The sequence below is a fragment of the Phalacrocorax carbo genome, chromosome 3, assembly GCF_963921805.1.
Source record: "Phalacrocorax carbo chromosome 3, bPhaCar2.1, whole genome shotgun sequence".
Taxonomy (NCBI): domain Eukaryota; kingdom Metazoa; phylum Chordata; class Aves; order Suliformes; family Phalacrocoracidae; genus Phalacrocorax; species Phalacrocorax carbo.
The window spans coordinates 32,431,064-32,449,649 of NC_087515.1; the positions used below are offsets into that span (position 1 = coordinate 32,431,064).

General features: G+C 44.1%; 1 protein-coding gene across 1 annotated transcript in view; it reads right to left on the reverse strand.

Annotated features, from left to right (window-relative positions):
* The window catches only part of TOGARAM2 (TOG array regulator of axonemal microtubules 2), a 31,555-nt gene that overhangs the window by 4,203 nt on the left and 8,766 nt on the right, over window positions 1-18,586 (reverse strand). The window contains 9 exon segments of the mRNA XM_064445484.1: window positions 5,257-5,473; window positions 6,651-6,855; window positions 8,200-8,303; window positions 9,238-9,355; window positions 10,432-10,590; window positions 11,792-12,027; window positions 13,756-13,861; window positions 15,448-15,589; window positions 17,681-17,845. Of these exon segments, the coding sequence (XP_064301554.1) occupies window positions 5,257-5,473; window positions 6,651-6,855; window positions 8,200-8,303; window positions 9,238-9,355; window positions 10,432-10,590; window positions 11,792-12,027; window positions 13,756-13,861; window positions 15,448-15,589; window positions 17,681-17,845 (1,452 nt within the window).

Consider the following 18,586-nt stretch of genomic DNA (forward strand, 5'->3'; position numbering starts at 1 on the left):
TAAATAGGCACTTCACTTTCTGCCTCATACTCTTGCAGTATTGGCAGAGGCTGTTTCACACTTGCTGTTCCTCCCCAGGGATTTACCCTACAGCTGCTGCTTTGAAAAAAAATGCCCTGAGATCTGGAGATCTTGAAGGAGCACTTTAAGATTACTTCAGTGAAGTAATTAATCTTTAATATCAGTACCTACACAGATTTTCAGGGGAACACTTGGATTTTGGGTGGGTGAGGAGGAACTGTTTGTTTGCTTAGTTTTTAGGAAGCTACGTGTATAGGCACTATTCATGTTTCAATTTAAGGGTTTCACAGAATCACAGAATGGTAGGAGTTGGAAGGGACCTCTAGAGATCATCCTGTCCAACCCCCCTGCTTGAGCAGGCACACCTACACCAGGGTGCACAGGACTGCGTCCAGGTGGGCTTTGGATATTTCCAGAGAAGGAGATGCCACGAACTCTCTTGGCAGCCTGTTCCAGTAAATAAGTTTTTCTTGAGCTTGGGGAAAGTGCTACTTGAATATTGACCATCTCTCTTGGACCTCCTACCTTCTAGAGCCCTAGCCCATGGGATTCCTCCAAGAAGGTCTTTGAAGAGGCCAAAGTTATCTCTCCTGCAGTCCAGGGTTGTAATCCTACTTGTTGCCTTGCTTCTACAACACAGAATCCTGAACTCCACCATCTCATGGTCACTGCAGCCAAAGCTACCCCCAACCCTCACATCCTCAACTAGACCTTCTTTGTTTTAGTATAAGGTCCAGCAGCACATCTCGCCTCGTTGGCTACTCCACCACCTGTGTCAAAAACTTATCCTCGATGCTCTGCAGGAACCTCCTGGATCACACACGCCTCGCCGTGTTGTTTTCCAGCAAATATCAGGGTGGTTGAAGTCCCCCATAAGAACCAAGGCTACTTCCAGCTGTCTGTAGAAGTTTCAAATGCCCTGTGCATTTTGAAACACTAAAGCTCAAGTCAATAACAAAATTACCCAACCATAACTTTAGCTGCCTTGAGACCTACAGACAGAGGAACTTTTAATGGTTTTTAGAGAAAACAAGGCAGCAGGCAGTTCAGTTCTTATTAACTCAGCTTTAATTCTCTGCACTACATATTGGCTAAACCTCTTGGCCACAGGACAGGCAGCCCAGCATTTGCAGTCTGAGCAAAAGAAGAATCTGCTTCTCTGTGCTCTCATTTTTATTGTGGCCCCCTCTCTTTGCTATGTTAACACCTGCAGGGGAAATTTCCCTTGCCCTCTTGCAGAGGTCTGGTTCCTCTGGGAGCTACCCGGGCTGCTGGCCTGACTCCACACCCTGGCGTCAGGCAGTGGCCATGTGAAGGACATTTCTTTCATGAAAGAGGGCAGGGTCAGAGAGATGTCAGAGGAGAGCAAGATCTATGTCTTGGTCCCATCGCACTCGAGTTTGGTTTGCTGATTCGCCCCATCTACAAGGTGGCTCCCTCAAGTCGGATTAAGGTCCCAGGTCACAGCTAATGAATGTGTGTAGCCTTCAGCTGGGGATGTCCAAGCCACTGTAAGGGTTAAGCTAAATAAATGATTCAGGCTTTATTTGGGAGCAAATCAGTTTGTTTGTACATAGAATTTTGGTCTCGGGAAGAGGGGAGTTATTTCTGGTTTAGGGGTTGGTTTTTTTTTGTTTTTACATCAAGTGATCAAGTAATTTTCTAATCAGCCTGCATTTTTGCCTGGATCATCAAACATGACAGATGAAGTTTCTCTTAAAACTCAGAATCTGAGGCATGTCAACAAAGTCTCAGAGCAATAGCTGGGCTCAGCTCTGAAACTCAGTGGAGCAATGGGGCAAGATGTTGTATTCACTTACTCTAAGCTAGGAACATTACACAATCCTTTAGATTTAGAGTTCTGGGGGGAGTTTGTCATTCGCGCTTGATTTTAAATTGTAAAGGCAGACAATTTTAAAGCCTATGGGAAGGTTTCACTCATGCATTCTTCCAGTAGAGCCTACCTTCCCCCACTAAAGCTCTAGGTGTTGAATTTTGAAACATTTGTGATTCAGTTGCCTGTTTGAATTTTTGCAAATGTCCATAAAAATGAACAGAACCAAAAAAAATATATCCCTCCTTGTTTGCTTGAACCTGTCTCTGGGTAAAGTCTGTGTGAAGAGAGACAGATGTGCCTTGCTCCTGTCCTGACATCTGCCAGCATAGAAAATTTACAGTGATCTCTCAGAATTGGTGAGAGGGGAATGACAGAACGCTCCATACAAAACCCTGAAGGGATCTGTTTGCCACATCCTCTCTTAGCAGGATTCTGCAACTTTTCCCCAACCTCTCCCAGTCACCACAAAAAACATGTAAGGGCCAAGAGCAGTACAGGTCTCACACCCTTCTCCCCACTTCATGGTCAGGAACAACCCTATACCTGAGACACAGAAAGGCAGTGGGTCAGCAAGTTCCCTGAGTTTGCAAAGCAGCTGATGTGGAGAAAGTTGTTAATTCCCCTTTAAGACCTGTCCCTTCAACACTAAATTTTTCAGGCATGTTCACCCAGTGCTGCATTTTCACAGCTGACATAAATCTATGTGGCAAGGGAATTTACAGCAGACCTTGGCTATGTAGTTATTGGCTATAGCAATCTTGCCCCATGCAGAACAACATGTGGAACAAGCCATCATTTACAGCTGGATTTATACCTGTTTGTTTTAAAGAAATGAACTTGGGAAATCATAAATTCCCTTTAAAAAAAAAAAAAGACAACAAAGAAGAAAGGTGGAAAATAGACAGGACCAGCTGATGCCTATAATGTAGAGCCTTCCAGGAAGCAGTTCTACAGAAGCTCTGATGGGCCAGTGTCCCTTTGCACCAACAGCAAAGCAATTCATTTGGGAAGTCAAATTGGGCCCAAACAACCTCCAAAACTCCCTTTGTCCCTGAGTTCTAGCAAAGTTGTACTCCAGGATTTATTGTTCAGCTCCTTCTGTACCAAAGCAGACAACAGCACAGAGCCAAAGGCTCCTGGGACTTTGGGGAAATGCTGGTATGCGTTCAAACCTGACTGGGAACTGGTATGTAAGGACTACACCACCACAGCTCACCAGTTACAGCTGGCAGGAATTCAAGTCCTTTGATATCTAGTATAAATGACACAAGTGATCTGCAAACGTGGCATCAATCATAGAACCCAAACACTTTATGTGGAGCCTGTTTGTCTGTGGTAGATTTTCATCAGTGTAAAAAAAACTCCTGGTGAACACTTTCATTGATGGCCTTCATCTTTCCAAAACCAAACTCCCTGCATGCATAAGTACACACACACCAGCTCTCATCTCACATTTCAACAGAAGTCAGAGCTGGAGTAAACAGCAGATGAAGAGCCCCAGGGACCAGAAACTTCTGGTCACAGCTGCAGCAATGACAGTGGTAGCAAAAGTATTGCCAGAGTGTTTCTGAATCAAGAGGGAAATTCAGACCTGGATCCATCTCACCAAACTTTAAACACTACACTGAGGTTTCAGCGGGCAGACGTAAATACCTCCTGTTAGCTACACAGAGCAGCATGAGTCTTCCTCCCTGATGGAAATGTGTGCAAAATGAAAACCAGGTAACATCAACACCTCTCTGCTAGATCCTTGCAGCTGGATCCTCCAGCAAATCCAGCTACCTAAAATAAAGTGCATAAGAATAACCTAAGAGTCACAAAGAACACTTGCTACAGACTTGGGTCTTTGTTTTCAACCATGTCCTCTGGCTGCATCCAACCCTACCAGCCCCTTCTTCACTTAGAGGGCCACCCAGTTGTCTATCCATGTTCTCAGTGTGGTGAATCATTAATACCAACCATAAAACTGAAGTGAGAGAAAAAAAAATGTTAGTATAAACCCATTCTACTTTATTCACATCTTTTTATTTCTGCTTTTCTGACTCCCTTATTTTTAGGTTACTGCCTCCAAATTAAGGCAAATTGAGGCCTGTGACAGGTGAGGGGAAGCAAGGAGCTAACTTCAGGGTAGTATCTCCATATGATTTTAAGAAATACATACTAGCCACATGCATACAGTTTCTAGGACAGATCACAGGTGAATAATTCCAAATGCACTGACCCAAAAGTAGCTGTTAAAAGCTGTTTTGATGAACCGTAAAGACATCAGTGTAGACTTCTGTAGTATTACCCATGGAGGAACTATATTTGCCACTATATTTGCCAGTCCAGAGCATGCAAACCCATAGCTTTTGGACAGCAATAAGGGATGGGCTGGAGGTATACTCTGCAGGGCAGGTCCTACCAGCTGAAACAAGCCTGAGAATCCCTGAGAGCTTCAGCATGACCCTGGTAGGCAGCACAACCTGTAGCAAGCCATATGGTTCCAGAGACAATGCAGATCAGCACCTCACCCTCCCTCTACTGCAGGTATATATTTAACATCAGCAAGCATACTTGCAGCCCCATGCTCAAGCATCCAGAAAAGGTGATGATAATGGGCTCCTGACCCTTCTGGAAGAAGGAAGCCAAGGCATTTCTAACCCCACACATGTGGAGACCTTCAGCCTGACTATGGAACAAGCATTTCATCCTTCATCTGATATCCGCTATGATCCTTCATAACACAGTATCTTATTAAATTCGAGGTCTCAGTCTCTGAATTCAAAAGGACGTTTTCCTTTGGGCTTTACATGGCTAAACTACCACCTAAAACTGTCAAATGAGTAACAGAGTTCAAAGCTTTTCATACTGGTGTCAGCAAGGGCCAGACATCAGCTCAGGAGGCCCGCCACTGCCAGAGCATGGAATGAAGCCCAGCAAGAGCAAAAAGCCTCCACCACCCTTCCCACCATGCGTTTCAAGGAAAAAGCACATTCTTTTCATCTTGTTTTAGTGGATATAAACTTAACAGACTGCAGATCTGAGAAACCCAATTCAATAAAAACAAAACACATGCAGTTTCGCAGGAGAGAGGGGGAAAAACAGTCATGACAGATGCTAGTCACTTCCCTTACGCTCTTCTGGCAGGAACTTAAAATAATCTCTATAATGTCCTCTCTACTGAGTTAATAAACAGATATATGATCCAGGTGATAAGAAGCATCCATTCAGCTGCATATCACAACATGATACAACAGATTGGAATAGAAAGAATAGAAAGGCAGGCAGGACTTCATAAAAACCTTGCAGCAGCTGGATATTTCCACAGATGACAACAGCTACCAACTCAGTGTTCACTTGACTCTGAGATGGAGAAACCACGGTTGAGGAGAGTCGGTGTCCGAGGTTAGCCTTACCTAGGTGAGCAATGAATGCTTCCAGCACTTTCACAGCTGCGGTATAAATCCCTGCATGCTTTGAGTTCAGGTTGTCAGTGACTGCTGCTACCAGAGGGACCAGCACTGGGTGTAAGACATCTCTGAGCATGGGCGTCATCAAAGCCAGTGCCTCCAGTGCCTGCTGGTTCACTTTCTTGTTGCAATCCTGAAGTCTCAGGACAAAAACATCAAAAATCTGTTAAGAAAACAATATGAAAGCTGGATTAAAATGTCTTTGTTTCAAGAAGGGATATAGAAACAAGAACCCAGCAATGCAAAAGATGAATGTGATCCTTTCTGTCAGGTCAGAGCTTGTTAGCACAATTTGACTGTTTTCCTGTGGGCTACTCACTGTAGTGGTTGCACAGCCTCATCTGGTTGAAAAGATTTTCATATTTTATTAAGAGGTCTGGGTGGGGACAGTATAGTTCATATGGTGTTTCTTTTTACCTATAAATCATTAAATTAATCCCATTTTAATAATGTAAAATAGTATCTTTGGCATAGAAGTATGAAAAGGGGTATTTACAATGCCCATTTTTTCCATAAAGTTCTCTCAGGTACAGAGGCTAGTTTTGATTTTGCCAAAACTGTGGCTCGATGAGATCAAAGTTTGTTTTATCTGTCTCAGAACCTGCATCTGGAGGAGTGCAGGGGTCTGATAAACTCTTCAGGATCCAGACCATTTGTGTGGCTAACAGGTAGACTTCTGAAGTTTAATGTGCTCTGCAGTTCTCATTAGAGCAGGTTCAGTTCCTTGACAGCCACATTATCAGGCACCATTTTCTGGAAAAGTGGAAAAAGCAGCTTCTGGGAGGAGAAGGAAGAGAAGAACTGTCTCTAGCTATTTTCCTCCTCTTTCCAAAAAGAAAAAAAGACAGCCAGGAATGGTGAGAACAGCCTTTTCCAAGCAGGAAAAGGATGCGGATGGAAGTGAATAGGCAGAGTTGTATCTGTGCAAGGCAAGATGAAGTTTACAGGAACATCCCTTGAAAAAACAAAGAAAAAAAAATCTGTTTTTAAGTCAACCCAGCCTTATACTTCTCTCTCCCATCCCAACCCATTTTTCTTTCAGAGGATAAATGCCAAGCTTTCAGTGGGTGGATTTCCTTTATTTCAATCTAATTGGTAGCAGGAGACAGCAGAAGTTACGGCAACAGTAAATTCTGTCATCACCTCATGATGCACCAGTAGGCACCTGCCAGAGAAATACATCTGAACTGAACTTGCCCTGAAGCCTGGAGTTGAATTAAATTATCTTGGGTAAGAAGGAACCGGCCTGTCCCAAACAACTAGTATGTAGTGCCAAGACACACTGAATGGATTTTACTGGTAGAGGCTTGGGAAGAGAGAAATAGAGACGCCCTACATACCTGGATAATATTAGTGGAGATGAAATGGGGGCTGCTTTTGCAGTGGTCTAGGAGGAACACCACTCCCTGTATTCGTGTCTGGAAGTCTTTAGCTGTCAGGAGCCTGATAAGCTCTTTGAGCTGCTCAGTCTCTTCCGCAGTCCGAAATGACACACAATGGATTGTCTCATGGGGTAAAACATGTACATCAGAGCCAGACCTCAAACTGGAAAATAAAACCAAGGTAAGACCTTTTGGTGATAGTATCTTCAGTTAATTGTGAGGAAAACATCTTAAGGAGACTTCCTAATAATGTGATTTCAGCTAGGTCCTGATCTGAAAAGCACCTTTGATCTGATGACAATCATTACAGGAGACAATCTGCAAGTAACATTATCACTAGTGCTTACTTAGGAAGACCAAGGCACAGAGGATGGGATTCATCTCATTTATCTTCAGGTTTCTTCCCAGGTACTTATCTAGCATCCCTTTGTGGGGAAGAATAGGCACTACTTCAAAGTTTAAATGCCTCATCTTATGGGAGGAGTCTGTTTTACAAGGAAATTAATTACTCTGGAGAAGTGCCTCCACAACAGGTATGGGAGTCTGGAAATGCATCTGAACAGATGAACCCTACCCAGAGAGATTAAGTGGCATATCTGAAAGGATCCAAAGGATCAGTAACAGAGATTAAAAACAGAAGCCAGCCATCCCACTAATGTGCTCACATTATTGCTTCCCTAGGAACTGCATCCACAGCTTAACAAACCCAATGGAAACAGTTCTCTTGGATCAACATCTCTGTGCCATGACCATGGGGAGATCCTTACTATGTTAGTGAGGTGTGTAGTCACCTTCCTGCCACCACTGAGCACAACTGAGCTAAATAAATCCACTCTGTTATCAGAGGAGAACAGGTACAAGTAGCTCTCCCACTGGCATGGGGACACAGCAAGGACCAAATTCCTATCTTGAATGCTGATTGCAGCACATGGGAAAAAACATGCTGTCCATCAACCAACCAGTAATAGGTCTGAATGACATGAATAGCTACAGAAAAAGTCTGCGTTGAGACATCTGTCAACCAGAACTGCTCATTAATTGTCTTCCTGGTACTGTCTGAGGGTCAGAAAACAATGATTTAGCCAGGCCAAACCACATGCATGAAAAGTAATAATTTTGGGAATGGCATCTTGGTTCTAGACTGGGACTTCTCATCAAACCACCCATCTGAAAAAGACTCCACTCAAATAAGAACACTATGATTGAAATTACTTGTCCCAGATCAAACAGCAGATACGCAACCCTCCCACAACACTGTCCTCACCACTGCACTGGATCTTCTGAGTTGCACCCAGTGGTTGTCTCTTCCTCTCTCTGTTTTTGTGGAAAACCCTCCAGAGAACCTGTGTTCAGCCTAATGCAGAAGTAGACATTTTTTCTCATAGAAGATTTGTGGGGCAAGGAAAGAATTTCGGTCACAGCTCATCTCCACCAGAAAGATGTACTGAGGAAGAGACATGTAAAGTTTGTTATGTGCTTTGTCAGATACAACAGAAGTGTTCCATACCCGCTATTAGTAGTCAGGTTGTCCTGGGGCATTGTCAAGCCACTGTTCCTAGGCTTTCTGTGGTCCTTGGCAGATGGAGGTCCATATTTATGGTCATCTATTCCCTACACGAATATATATATATAAAAAACCCATGAATCTATAGAAGATAAAAGAGGGAATTACTTGTTTAAAACACAAGTTAAAACCAGGATCACTACCATGAAGAAAGGCTTAGGAAAACATGCATTAACTTAGAGAGGGAGGCAGGCCAGAGATTCAGTGTAATGTCTACAACTTGTTTTCAATAACCCAAGGCAGGTTATAGGTGCTACCATAATGGGCAGCAGTATGAAATCCTGAATTCATTAATCTTGAGGACAAATGGGAATAATGCAAACTGGTAGGGAACAAGACTTCTTAAAGGGAATAGTGGCAAACTTTTAGACTCTTTGCAGGTTGGCCCATTGTGTTGGGAGATTATTTGGTTCACACACACTGTCCCTATTCCTGCACAAAGGCACATTCCTTTCTAGGATGTAAATGGAGAGGAATGAAAAAAAAATAGGGATGATTTTCCACTGCATGCTGAATTCACAAAGCTTATTCCAGCTCCACAGTGCATGACAGCAGGGCAGTATTCCCAGAATACAGACAATAAGTGTACTAATTATGATAGCCTTGTGCATCTTTTGTATATTTTGAAATTTTCTTGGCACTAGTACTTCCTTCGTCTGTTGCAAAGACTCTATTATCTTCTGAAGCACTAGTCTCACTTCCTTGCTTTATTAGGGTGTGGTGGCAGTGTTGGGGTTTTATGCTTGAAGGTAAAACCATTTTCTCCTACTTCCCTTTCATATATTCAAAATACACCCATATTTCTAACCATACTAGTTCCTTCACTGTCTGCAGATAAACAGGCTAAGGATCAACAGTTCATTCCCAGGAGCAAAATGATTCAGTGGAAGAATGAGATAAAGGAAGATTGGGTATGTTTAATCTCATATTAGCAACCTCAGTACTTGCATAAAGGAGACTTTTCTCCTGCCAAGCACTTACTTTCTGCTTAATTGTTGCCATAACATCTTCCAAGTCACGTGAGGGGGCTGACTGTTTCAAATACTTATCAAATTTTCGATGACTCATCAGTATCTTCAGCATCTTCCGTCCATAACACCTAACACAGGAAAGAGAGAAATGACTGTTTTTTCTATAGACTATTACTGTCTCTTCTCCCTAGCCTTTTGAATAAACAAAGGAAAAGCATTAATAAAATAAGTTCATATTTTAAACGCGTCAAGTGTAACACCTTCATGAGAAGGTATTACCTATTCAGCAGAGAGAGAAACCTCCACTCATTGTCACTGTACAATGCTGCCAACTGTACACAAGAAACAAGAAGAAAACACAGGGCAACAAGAAAATACAATTTCACTCTGAAATTGTGGTTATGCTTCTCTGGGATTGCAGGATCCCATGGGACAGCGAAGCACATCTCCTGCTTTGCTGTCATGGCTAACTGCAGTGTTTTGCTGCCATTGCACAATAATTTACCTTTCTTTAACTGGCAGAGAAGCTAGGACAAATCACCTCATACTTACTCTTTATTATTCTATACTACATGTATGCTCATGGCAGCTAATTGCTCGTGTATTCATGACATCTATTAATGGGAATTTAAATTAATAATCAAAGTAACTTTTTGGGGGGGGGGTTGGTTGGTTGGTTTTGCTACTATGAAACTACAGGTATATTCAAGAGGAAATTTGGAGGCTGTTCAGCCACAGACAACATTATACAATGATGTAAAGAAAAATTTGTGACTATCCCAGGCAACTAAATCTGCAGAAGAGGTTTAGAAAGTCTGAATACATTGGTTAAAAACAGCTGGAATTTTTCTAGGACAGTCTTAACCTTACCAGAAATAAATGCTTGGGATCCTTCAGTGACAAACAGCAGCCAATGCTTCAGCTTTGCATTGCACACATAGGCCAAACAAAATTGTTTGACTGACTAATCTGAGCTCAGCTGATCTGAATAAAGAATCATTCAAGTCACAGGAATTTGGCACTAGTCCTTCTTGCTGGACAACCTCACATTACCCAGTAGAGTCATTTCCCCAGACAACGTTATCCACACTGTGAAGTAACTTTCTTCTTATTTACTTTACTTTCCACCCTTTTGTGGTTTTATCATTTATAGCCAGACATCAATCAGTTTTCAAACTTTAGGAGGTGAAATGAAGATCATCACCTTGTATCCTGATGACAGTCCTGAGCAAGCTTCACCAGCTTGCGCACCAGCAGCTCTATACTATCACGTGTGCCCGAGAGGAGCTTGTCGGCTCCAATTTGCTTCATTGCAGTCAGTAGGTGTTCGGCCGCACACTTCCGCACCAGGGCATTGCGGTGCCTGGAAACAAGAGGACAAACCCTGGGGCAGAGGGAAAAGCAGGGCCAGAAGCACAGGCCTCGGTCATAGCATGCTCCCTGTCATTGCCAGGGGAGAGAGACCTGTGTTCTTGCTGCAGTTTTAGCCACCCGTAGAAGATCCTGTCCTCAGATAAACACAAAGTTGGCATTGTACAGAGGGGCTTCCTGCAAGGAAGAGGGAGGAATTCAGTCTCCCTAGACTCTTTGATACTCAACTTCTTTCCTGAAACTATCTCTGAGAAAGTGGGAAAGATAATTTATGCTGACTCATAAGAGAGCTCCCACTATACAGGCAGAGCTGCAACAGGACTGGGGCTTGTCCCACCTGTTTATCTCCAAATCTGCAGACCCTTGAAAAAAATCAAATGGGGGGAAAAACTCTGTGGGGTGTGAAGCTGCAGAATATCCAGCAATGCAGCCAGTTTGTTCTTTGAGGCTTGGCAAGAGGTACGTTTTACCGTTTTACCCTTTTCAAAGGCTGCAGAGTGTAGCAGACATTTTAGCCAGGTTGTGCCTTTTTGAAACTATCAGGCACAGCACTAGTATTTTAAGGCAGCATTTGCTTCAGCTATCCTATGGGAGTCGGCCTGTGAAGGTGCCTGTTAAGTGACTCACCATCTCAAGGCTGACACGCAACGTCAATCTGAATCAAAAGTGGAGCTCTAAGGACATGACAGTCAGACAGCCTCCTCTCGGAAGGAGCTGTGCCTGCTGAGCAGGCTGTGCAGCACCCAGCGGGTTCTTCCTTGTGTGCTCCATGTCCCATCAATTAGCCTCCTTATTTCTCTAAAGTTAATGGCATAATGATGATGCATGTTTTTTCCAGCACCTCTGTGGTTAGTGTTGTGAAATATCAAAGGGCGCTCACCGCTGGAATTACCATTGTCCCTCTTCCTGCAAAGCCACAAGGCTGTGTCACCACCCTTTGCAGGGACTTTCACTTCCCCATCATTTACCATGTCTAGGCAGCGCTGGCAGACTGTGAGAAATAGGCTGCAGTAGGGCAGAAGTAGATGACAAGAGGAAGGGAGCAAGGCTGATCAGAGAATCTAATCACCAAGTGCACACAAGATGCAGAAGAAAGGACCCTTCCCTCCCATCATTGCCCTTCTGCCTCCCATCTCTTCCCCCTACCCACACAATTTAAGGTGAAGGATATCACTAAGAGAAGAATGACATACTGGATTCCACTAGCCATGAGAGCAGTCATTGCTCGTGCAGGAGTCACACTCTGCACCATGATCCCCAGGGATCGATTGGCTGCTTTCTGAATGAACTCGCTGGAGTCCCCCATCTTCTGGAGCAAGACCCGAACAACCTCATCCACCTCGTGGTCCATGTGATTCTTCACGGTCCTGAAGAGCTCTCCAAGAGTGCTGATGGCAAAGCGAGACACCTTCGAGCGGAGGTTGTTCACCTGGTGAAGTCATAAGGGGAAATGTAAGAACCACCTTGTAAAGAAAATCAGTTCCCCATGACAAACGTCCCAGGACACAAGAAGGCTTCTCACTGTGTGCAGTAATACTGGTATAATACCCATTATACAATACAGTTTTAATGAGACTGCAGGCCTAAAAAGTATTGTTTCACCTAGAACAAAGTGTGCTACTTAGCCTATAACGTACACTGCTTTGATTTTAGGCCCTTCTATTGAAAACAAACAAAAAAAATTAAAACAACGGCTGTTTTTAAACTATGAAGCCACAATTCATAAAGAGAAGATAGAGGAAAAGTAGTAGTTTCCTCCAGTTAAAAATTGCAGCACTGACAGTTTGAACACTCAACAAGGAAACAGAAAATACGGGCTTAAGTCTACAGACTAATTCACAGCAGGGACTTGAGTCCATCTGCTGCTCTGTCTACTAAGAAGAACCCTAGCTGTTGGACTCAAGGCACTGAAGGATCCTGGAGATCACATGTAATTACAGCTGTGATCAGTGGGGTTTTACAGCATTCACTGCGGCTCTGGAGTGATCCCTGCTTCCAAAAGGCCCTCCCCCAGGGGTAAGGAAGAAGCATGTGAGAGTCATGTGCTTCATTTGAAAGATACTTTGGACAGGCCAGTGGTCCTTTCTGCTAGATTTAGTTGTGCCTGCTAGTAAAAATGAAAAACATAAGTGCTAGAATTGCTTGTGAAAGCAAAACCTGGGACTGGACTGAAATGAAAGCTGAAAGATGTCTCTGCACATGAGTATGTAGAACAAAAAGGAAGACATTTCCTCAGAAATGTAAAAGTGATATAAAATCAGATGAGCTAAGCTGAAAGGACTTTTTCCTCTAACCCTGATCTCAGAGTGGGAGAATCTGAGTCCTGCATATCTAAACAGAAAGTTTTGAAGAGTCCAACAACACAAGGGGCATTCAAGCCTCTGACATCATTAAATATTGGATAGAAGGACTGATTTTCATGGAAATTATTTAAGTCTTACTGTCTTCTGTGAGCAAAGGAAAATTTAATATATTCGACAATCATGTATTAAGAGTACAAGGCAGCTGGCTCAGGCCACAGGCAAGTGCCAAGTTGGAAATATAGCCACAGATTTTATTAAGGAGCTTAGGCTGAGACCTCTCTGTTAAATGAGAGATGAGACAGTGAAGCTGTGCATGACTGCCCTGCAAACCCCACAGCCAGGATGTTCCACACACCCAGTGCCTGCAGTGCAAAATTCCACTGGTGCACAGAGGCAACAGATCAGTGGAATGGGCAAATTAGCATAAAGCATGCAAAAAGGGAGAAGGAGAAGACATAATCAGGAAACACTGGAAAGTAAATACCTGCAGTCAATCCCCCAAGATGCTGAGGAGGAGGAGGAGGAAGCTGGGAGGCAAAAGCTGCAGTGTTTAATTACAGCTTGGGCAGAGATTTGGGCTGTGGCAAATCACCTGTTTAGTGACTGAGATTCTGCATTTGTATATTGCATTATAATGACACCTAGCTCAAAGAGGAGAGAGACAGATGCCCTACATACTAGTAAATATAGCTACATGTACAGAGAGATCATATAGATAGGTGACATAGCTATTAGAAAGATGAGGTCTAGAAATAGTAATCAAGGCAGACACTGAGCACACATGTAAATGAACAAGAACATATCTATTCTATGTACATAGGTACATGAGATGCAATTAAACACAATGTTCTTACCTCTTTGCAAACTGCCAGGGAAACATCATGACGTCGGCAGAGAAGGACTTGTAAATGGCAGATAGCCAGGCGTCTGATGCTGAAGAGCGCCTTCGCCTTCTGCTGCCTGAAAGGCAATTACCAAAATGATTGATTTTTCTCACCACCCAAGAACTAGGCAGCACCCTCGGAAATTACCAGGGTGTCTGCTCAAACAAAGGGAGGTGCTTCTCATACAGCACTTAATTGTGGAACTCGTTTATGCGGTCAAAAGCATACAGAAATCCAAAATGCAAATAGATGTTTTCAGAGTGAATGTGTTAATTTGTAGCCATTAAACAAGACAGCCTTTCCAAAATCCTTGGCACAAAAGTCCCTATGTCACTGCTTCTTAGAAGCTGTGACACTGTACCATGTTTCTCTTTCTTGCACCCTCTCTGGACCCTGTCCCCGAGATACAGTCCTGCCTGGCTATTACTGGGGCATTTTCCCTCCTCACCATCCCCAGAAGGCAGTTCAGGAGTGAGAGTCTGCAGTGCCACTCCATAGCTGAGTTTGCACTCTGCAATCTAGTTCTATGTCCCCTCCCCACCCCCCCCAAAAAAGCAGTATGTCCTAAAAGATTCCACACCTGGGAAAGAATAGCCAAAATGCTGGATTTTCCAGAAAATCCCTACTTAAAATAACAACTACAACAGCAACGTGTTATTTAAAAGTAGCAAAACCACACATCTTTTAGCCCTTTCTTTGTGAAGGACATGACCTACATGAAGGCACATGATGCAGTCCCTGGTTCACCAGGGCTGCAGGGCAAGACTGGGGACCCATCCCCACTAGGGTTCCTGAGTGTAACCTGGACCCCTCACACCCGCAGCAGCTCTCTGCACCTCACAGGGCACCAAACAGTAACAGGGAAGAGAGGGAGCAAAACAAAGTGAAAGTACAAGTAAGATTTTTTTCATGGTTATCCCACTGTGAATGGAGCCCTAGTGAGTGTATGCTGACAACCAATATCACCTGAAATTTGTAGTCTCCTCCTGGCTGTGTCTAATTTCAGGACACACTGTGGTTATCAACAAAACATCTTCAGCCCATTTTAAGCAGTGAGGAGGAAAAAGTTTAATTCTAAAAGTGCAAGATTCCTAAAGGATTCTTTTTTTATTTTCCTTGTCTTCTGCCATGAGCCCTTCAGGAGAAATGACAGGCTGAGCAACTGCATTGCATCTCAGTCCATTTCTCAGAAACAGGAACTCCATGTAGGTGGCGCTGGGACTCGTGCAGCAGGTCACAGGGAAGCCCTGTCTCCTGCTGCTGCAAGCAAGAGGGTCAGAGGTAAATCCTTACTCAATCCCACCTGGGCCGGTGACCTGAGGCCCCCAAATCTCTAAACTCAAGACTGCTTCCATCCTGCTTCTGGCTTCAGCCAGCAAATCATCTTGTTCCACAACTTACTCTCTTCCCTGAAGATTTCATTTGCAGCTACATGGAGCAGAAGGCAAAGCTATGAAGCAACATGAACCTGCTGTAGCACTGCTACTGACCATGGCAAATAAAAGGCTGCCCTCACATCTTTACACTGTCATTGCTCTGGAGTGGTTTCACTGGTTCCCTTTGGACATCTGGGCTATCTGGGCTCAGAGGCACTAGAAAAAAAATGTTTCTAACTTGGCTTTACACTAAGAGGGAGACAAAGTGAACAGGGTGCTTTCTTACCAGTCATCACTGCTGAGCCATGTGAGCGCGTTGAGCAGCCCCTGCTGTGGGTTAGGGAAGGGTCTGACTTCCTGGGTGTCCCCACACTCTGTCTCATCTCCCCACTCCAGGAAGTCCAGACCAATGGTCGACAGTGAATTTGCTGTAAAGATAGGATCAGATAGCAGCATTGCATACCCCAGAGCAAGACACTCCACCACTGAGCAGACTGCAACCCACTCTCCCAGCCAAGATTACATATGGGTGTGAACTGGCATTGGTTCAGAGACTTCCCTGCTGAGCCCAGCACCCAGCTATCTCCCAGTCACCCCCAGATGGGCACCAGCTCCTTGTGTATACCTGAAAATTGCACACACAGAGACAGCTCCCAAGCCTATATAGGTACCACAGCCAGCTTGCAGATTTATAGTACCACAGAGCTCACACTCATGGGGAGCCAGTGCCACCCAGCAAGACTTACTACCCTGGGAGTAAGCTCCTGAAATGTCCACATAGCTCTCTGTACCACCTCCCTGTTACCTGGAGCACTGGGGACAGAGGCACACTGTAACTTTCCAAGGAAACAATCCCAGCTGCCTACAGTGAGCACCAAGCCTGAACAACTGAGCCCTGCTGGGCTTGAGCAAATCCCTAAGGAGCAACCACCGGGGAACAGTGATACCTGACCCTCTAAATCTGACAGTGCCTCTGTTTCCATTTACTTCAAGTATTCTAGACAGCAGGCAGCTGAGTGTACATACGTTTTAGCATACTCTTGGGAAAGTAGTAGTTCATGGATTTTGCTATTTTCCAAGTGTTATGAATATTTACTATTTCAGAGGTACCCACTGGCTATATTTTGAAGATGCTGAGGTGAAATTTATATGTCATCAAATGTACTTGTTCGCAAACTGTGCAATGCCTAAGCTTTCTCTTGTGGAAAAATACAATTTCTATTCTAGGTAGTTGTGACAAAAGTGCCTTCCAAATGCGAACCGAGAATAAAAATATGTAAATATAGATGCAAATTGTTGGCAAACACACTCTCTTGATGATAAATATACAAGGTATAAGAAAATTCAGATGACAAATGCATTTGTTATGAAGCCTATTTTTCATCAAAAGCACCGTAGGTCAAGAAATTTCATGTCTTGCACTCAAAAGCTCATTTTCTAAAGTGTAGATGAAAATATCTGAGTTGTCTAAAAGTATTGAGTATAAATATTGCACAGAATCTAGATGAACTGCTATGAACTCTGTAGGGTTTTTATGCTACCTTGCATGTTCTATAAAGTATGGAGTATGGAAGAACTGTAAAGTCAAAATATTAGATGGGCACTAATTTGAATGTCACTGATATCACTGTCACTGACATCAGTGATTCCACTGCACAAGTATGTAGATATACACATCCATATTCAATATGAATGGAGCATTCTGGTCAGTTTTGAAAATCAGAGTAGCATCGCTAGGAAAGACAATGCAAAGTATAATTTCTAGCTCCCTTTTTCTTAAGTCACACTACTCTGGGTCATAACACAAGGTAGGCTACCCACAAAGGAAAGATGAGAATCACTATGGATTCACTAGCTGCTGTATGTTTCTCGCAGGTAGCAAGCAGCCTGGGAGCACCAGGCAGCCTCTCCTGTATGTCATCTGCTACGCACAGCTGCCATATTTGAGTGAGGTGACAGAAAAGGCACTGCTTGTTCCCAGTTTGCACCACAGGTGGTAGGATGAGAGAGGCTAGAAGCCGCTGAGCACTTCTAGGTGCAACAGCATGATTGTACCAAGTCACTAATTTCTATGCAGAGAAAACCCTTGCTGTGATAGCAGAAAAGCTGGCTGGAGAGCCAGACAACAGCACAGGCAGAGGGCCGAGGCAATGGGTGGCTAATTGATCATGGTGGTACACATACGTTCACAGTGAGCACACCCTGCCAGGCTGCACTGGAGCTCAGCCCTGCAGTTACAGCTGCCTCCTGGGACCAGTATTATATTTTGGACTATCAGTATGGGCAAAAGCTAGAGCTTAAACCTTTACCACTACTTTATTCAGCTCAACTTTCCAATGGATCTGTAAGAACCAACTGCTCCAGTATCACCAAGCTAGAGTGGGTCCAAAGCATGTTTGGTCTCAATCCTCAGGACAGGCTTTGGGCCCAAGATCCTACTTGTGGTTGAGGAATGAGGCAGTTTGTGCTCCTTGTACAAGGAAAGAGCTGGTGCAGGGGCTGGAGCAGAGTGGGCTTACCTGAGGAGCTGCGCGGGAAGCTGCCACCCTGGCTGATGATGGGGATGCTGGGCAGTGAGGGCCTGTTGACCCGCTTCCTCAGGGCAGTACCAGCACGCTCTCTGCGTATATTGCTCATGTTATGGGAAACGGAAGCTGTCCCATTGATAGGCGGTAGAACAAAGCCTGCAGAGACCAAAAAGGACCTTGTAAGTGGAGAGTGCTGGACAGGCTTGGAAAGGGATAGAAATCTTGTTGGAGCTGAATAACATCCCTTTGTTGTCCCAGACAAATCCAAGCATAACAGTCGCACACTAACGTGGGACAGTGATCACAGAATCATAGAATAGTTTGGGTTCGAAAAGACCTTTAAAGGGACCTAGTCCAAACCCTGCAATGAGCAGGGACGTCTTCAACTAGATCAGGTTGCTCAGAGCCCTGTCCAACCTGACCTTGAATACCTCCAATGATGGGGCATCGACAGCTTCTCTGGGCAACCTATTCCAGTGTTTCACCACCCTCATCATAAAAAACTTCATCCTTACACCTAGTCTAAATCTACCCTCTTTTAGTTTAAAACCAAATGCAATCATGGTTTCCCTAAGAAATGAGAGGAAAACTCATACCACTTTTCTTTTGCTTTCCTGTTTCAGAGGCTGGATAGGAAAGTTACATTTCTGGGGCTCTGACCTCAGCACTCCTCACCAGTACTTCACAAAACAATAGCAAGAAAAGAGCAGATAACTGACCGATGCCCTTGGGCTGAGTGCTGACTCTTAAGTTCCCTGCTGCTGCACTCATGATAGTATGTGCAGCAGTACAGTCGGAGCCTGTCAGCTTCAATTAAGTCAATAACGCTGCTTGCTTGGGTGGTTAAAGCATAAATGCTGGCTCAGGGCTCCAGCACAGCTCTGCAGTGTGAGCTCC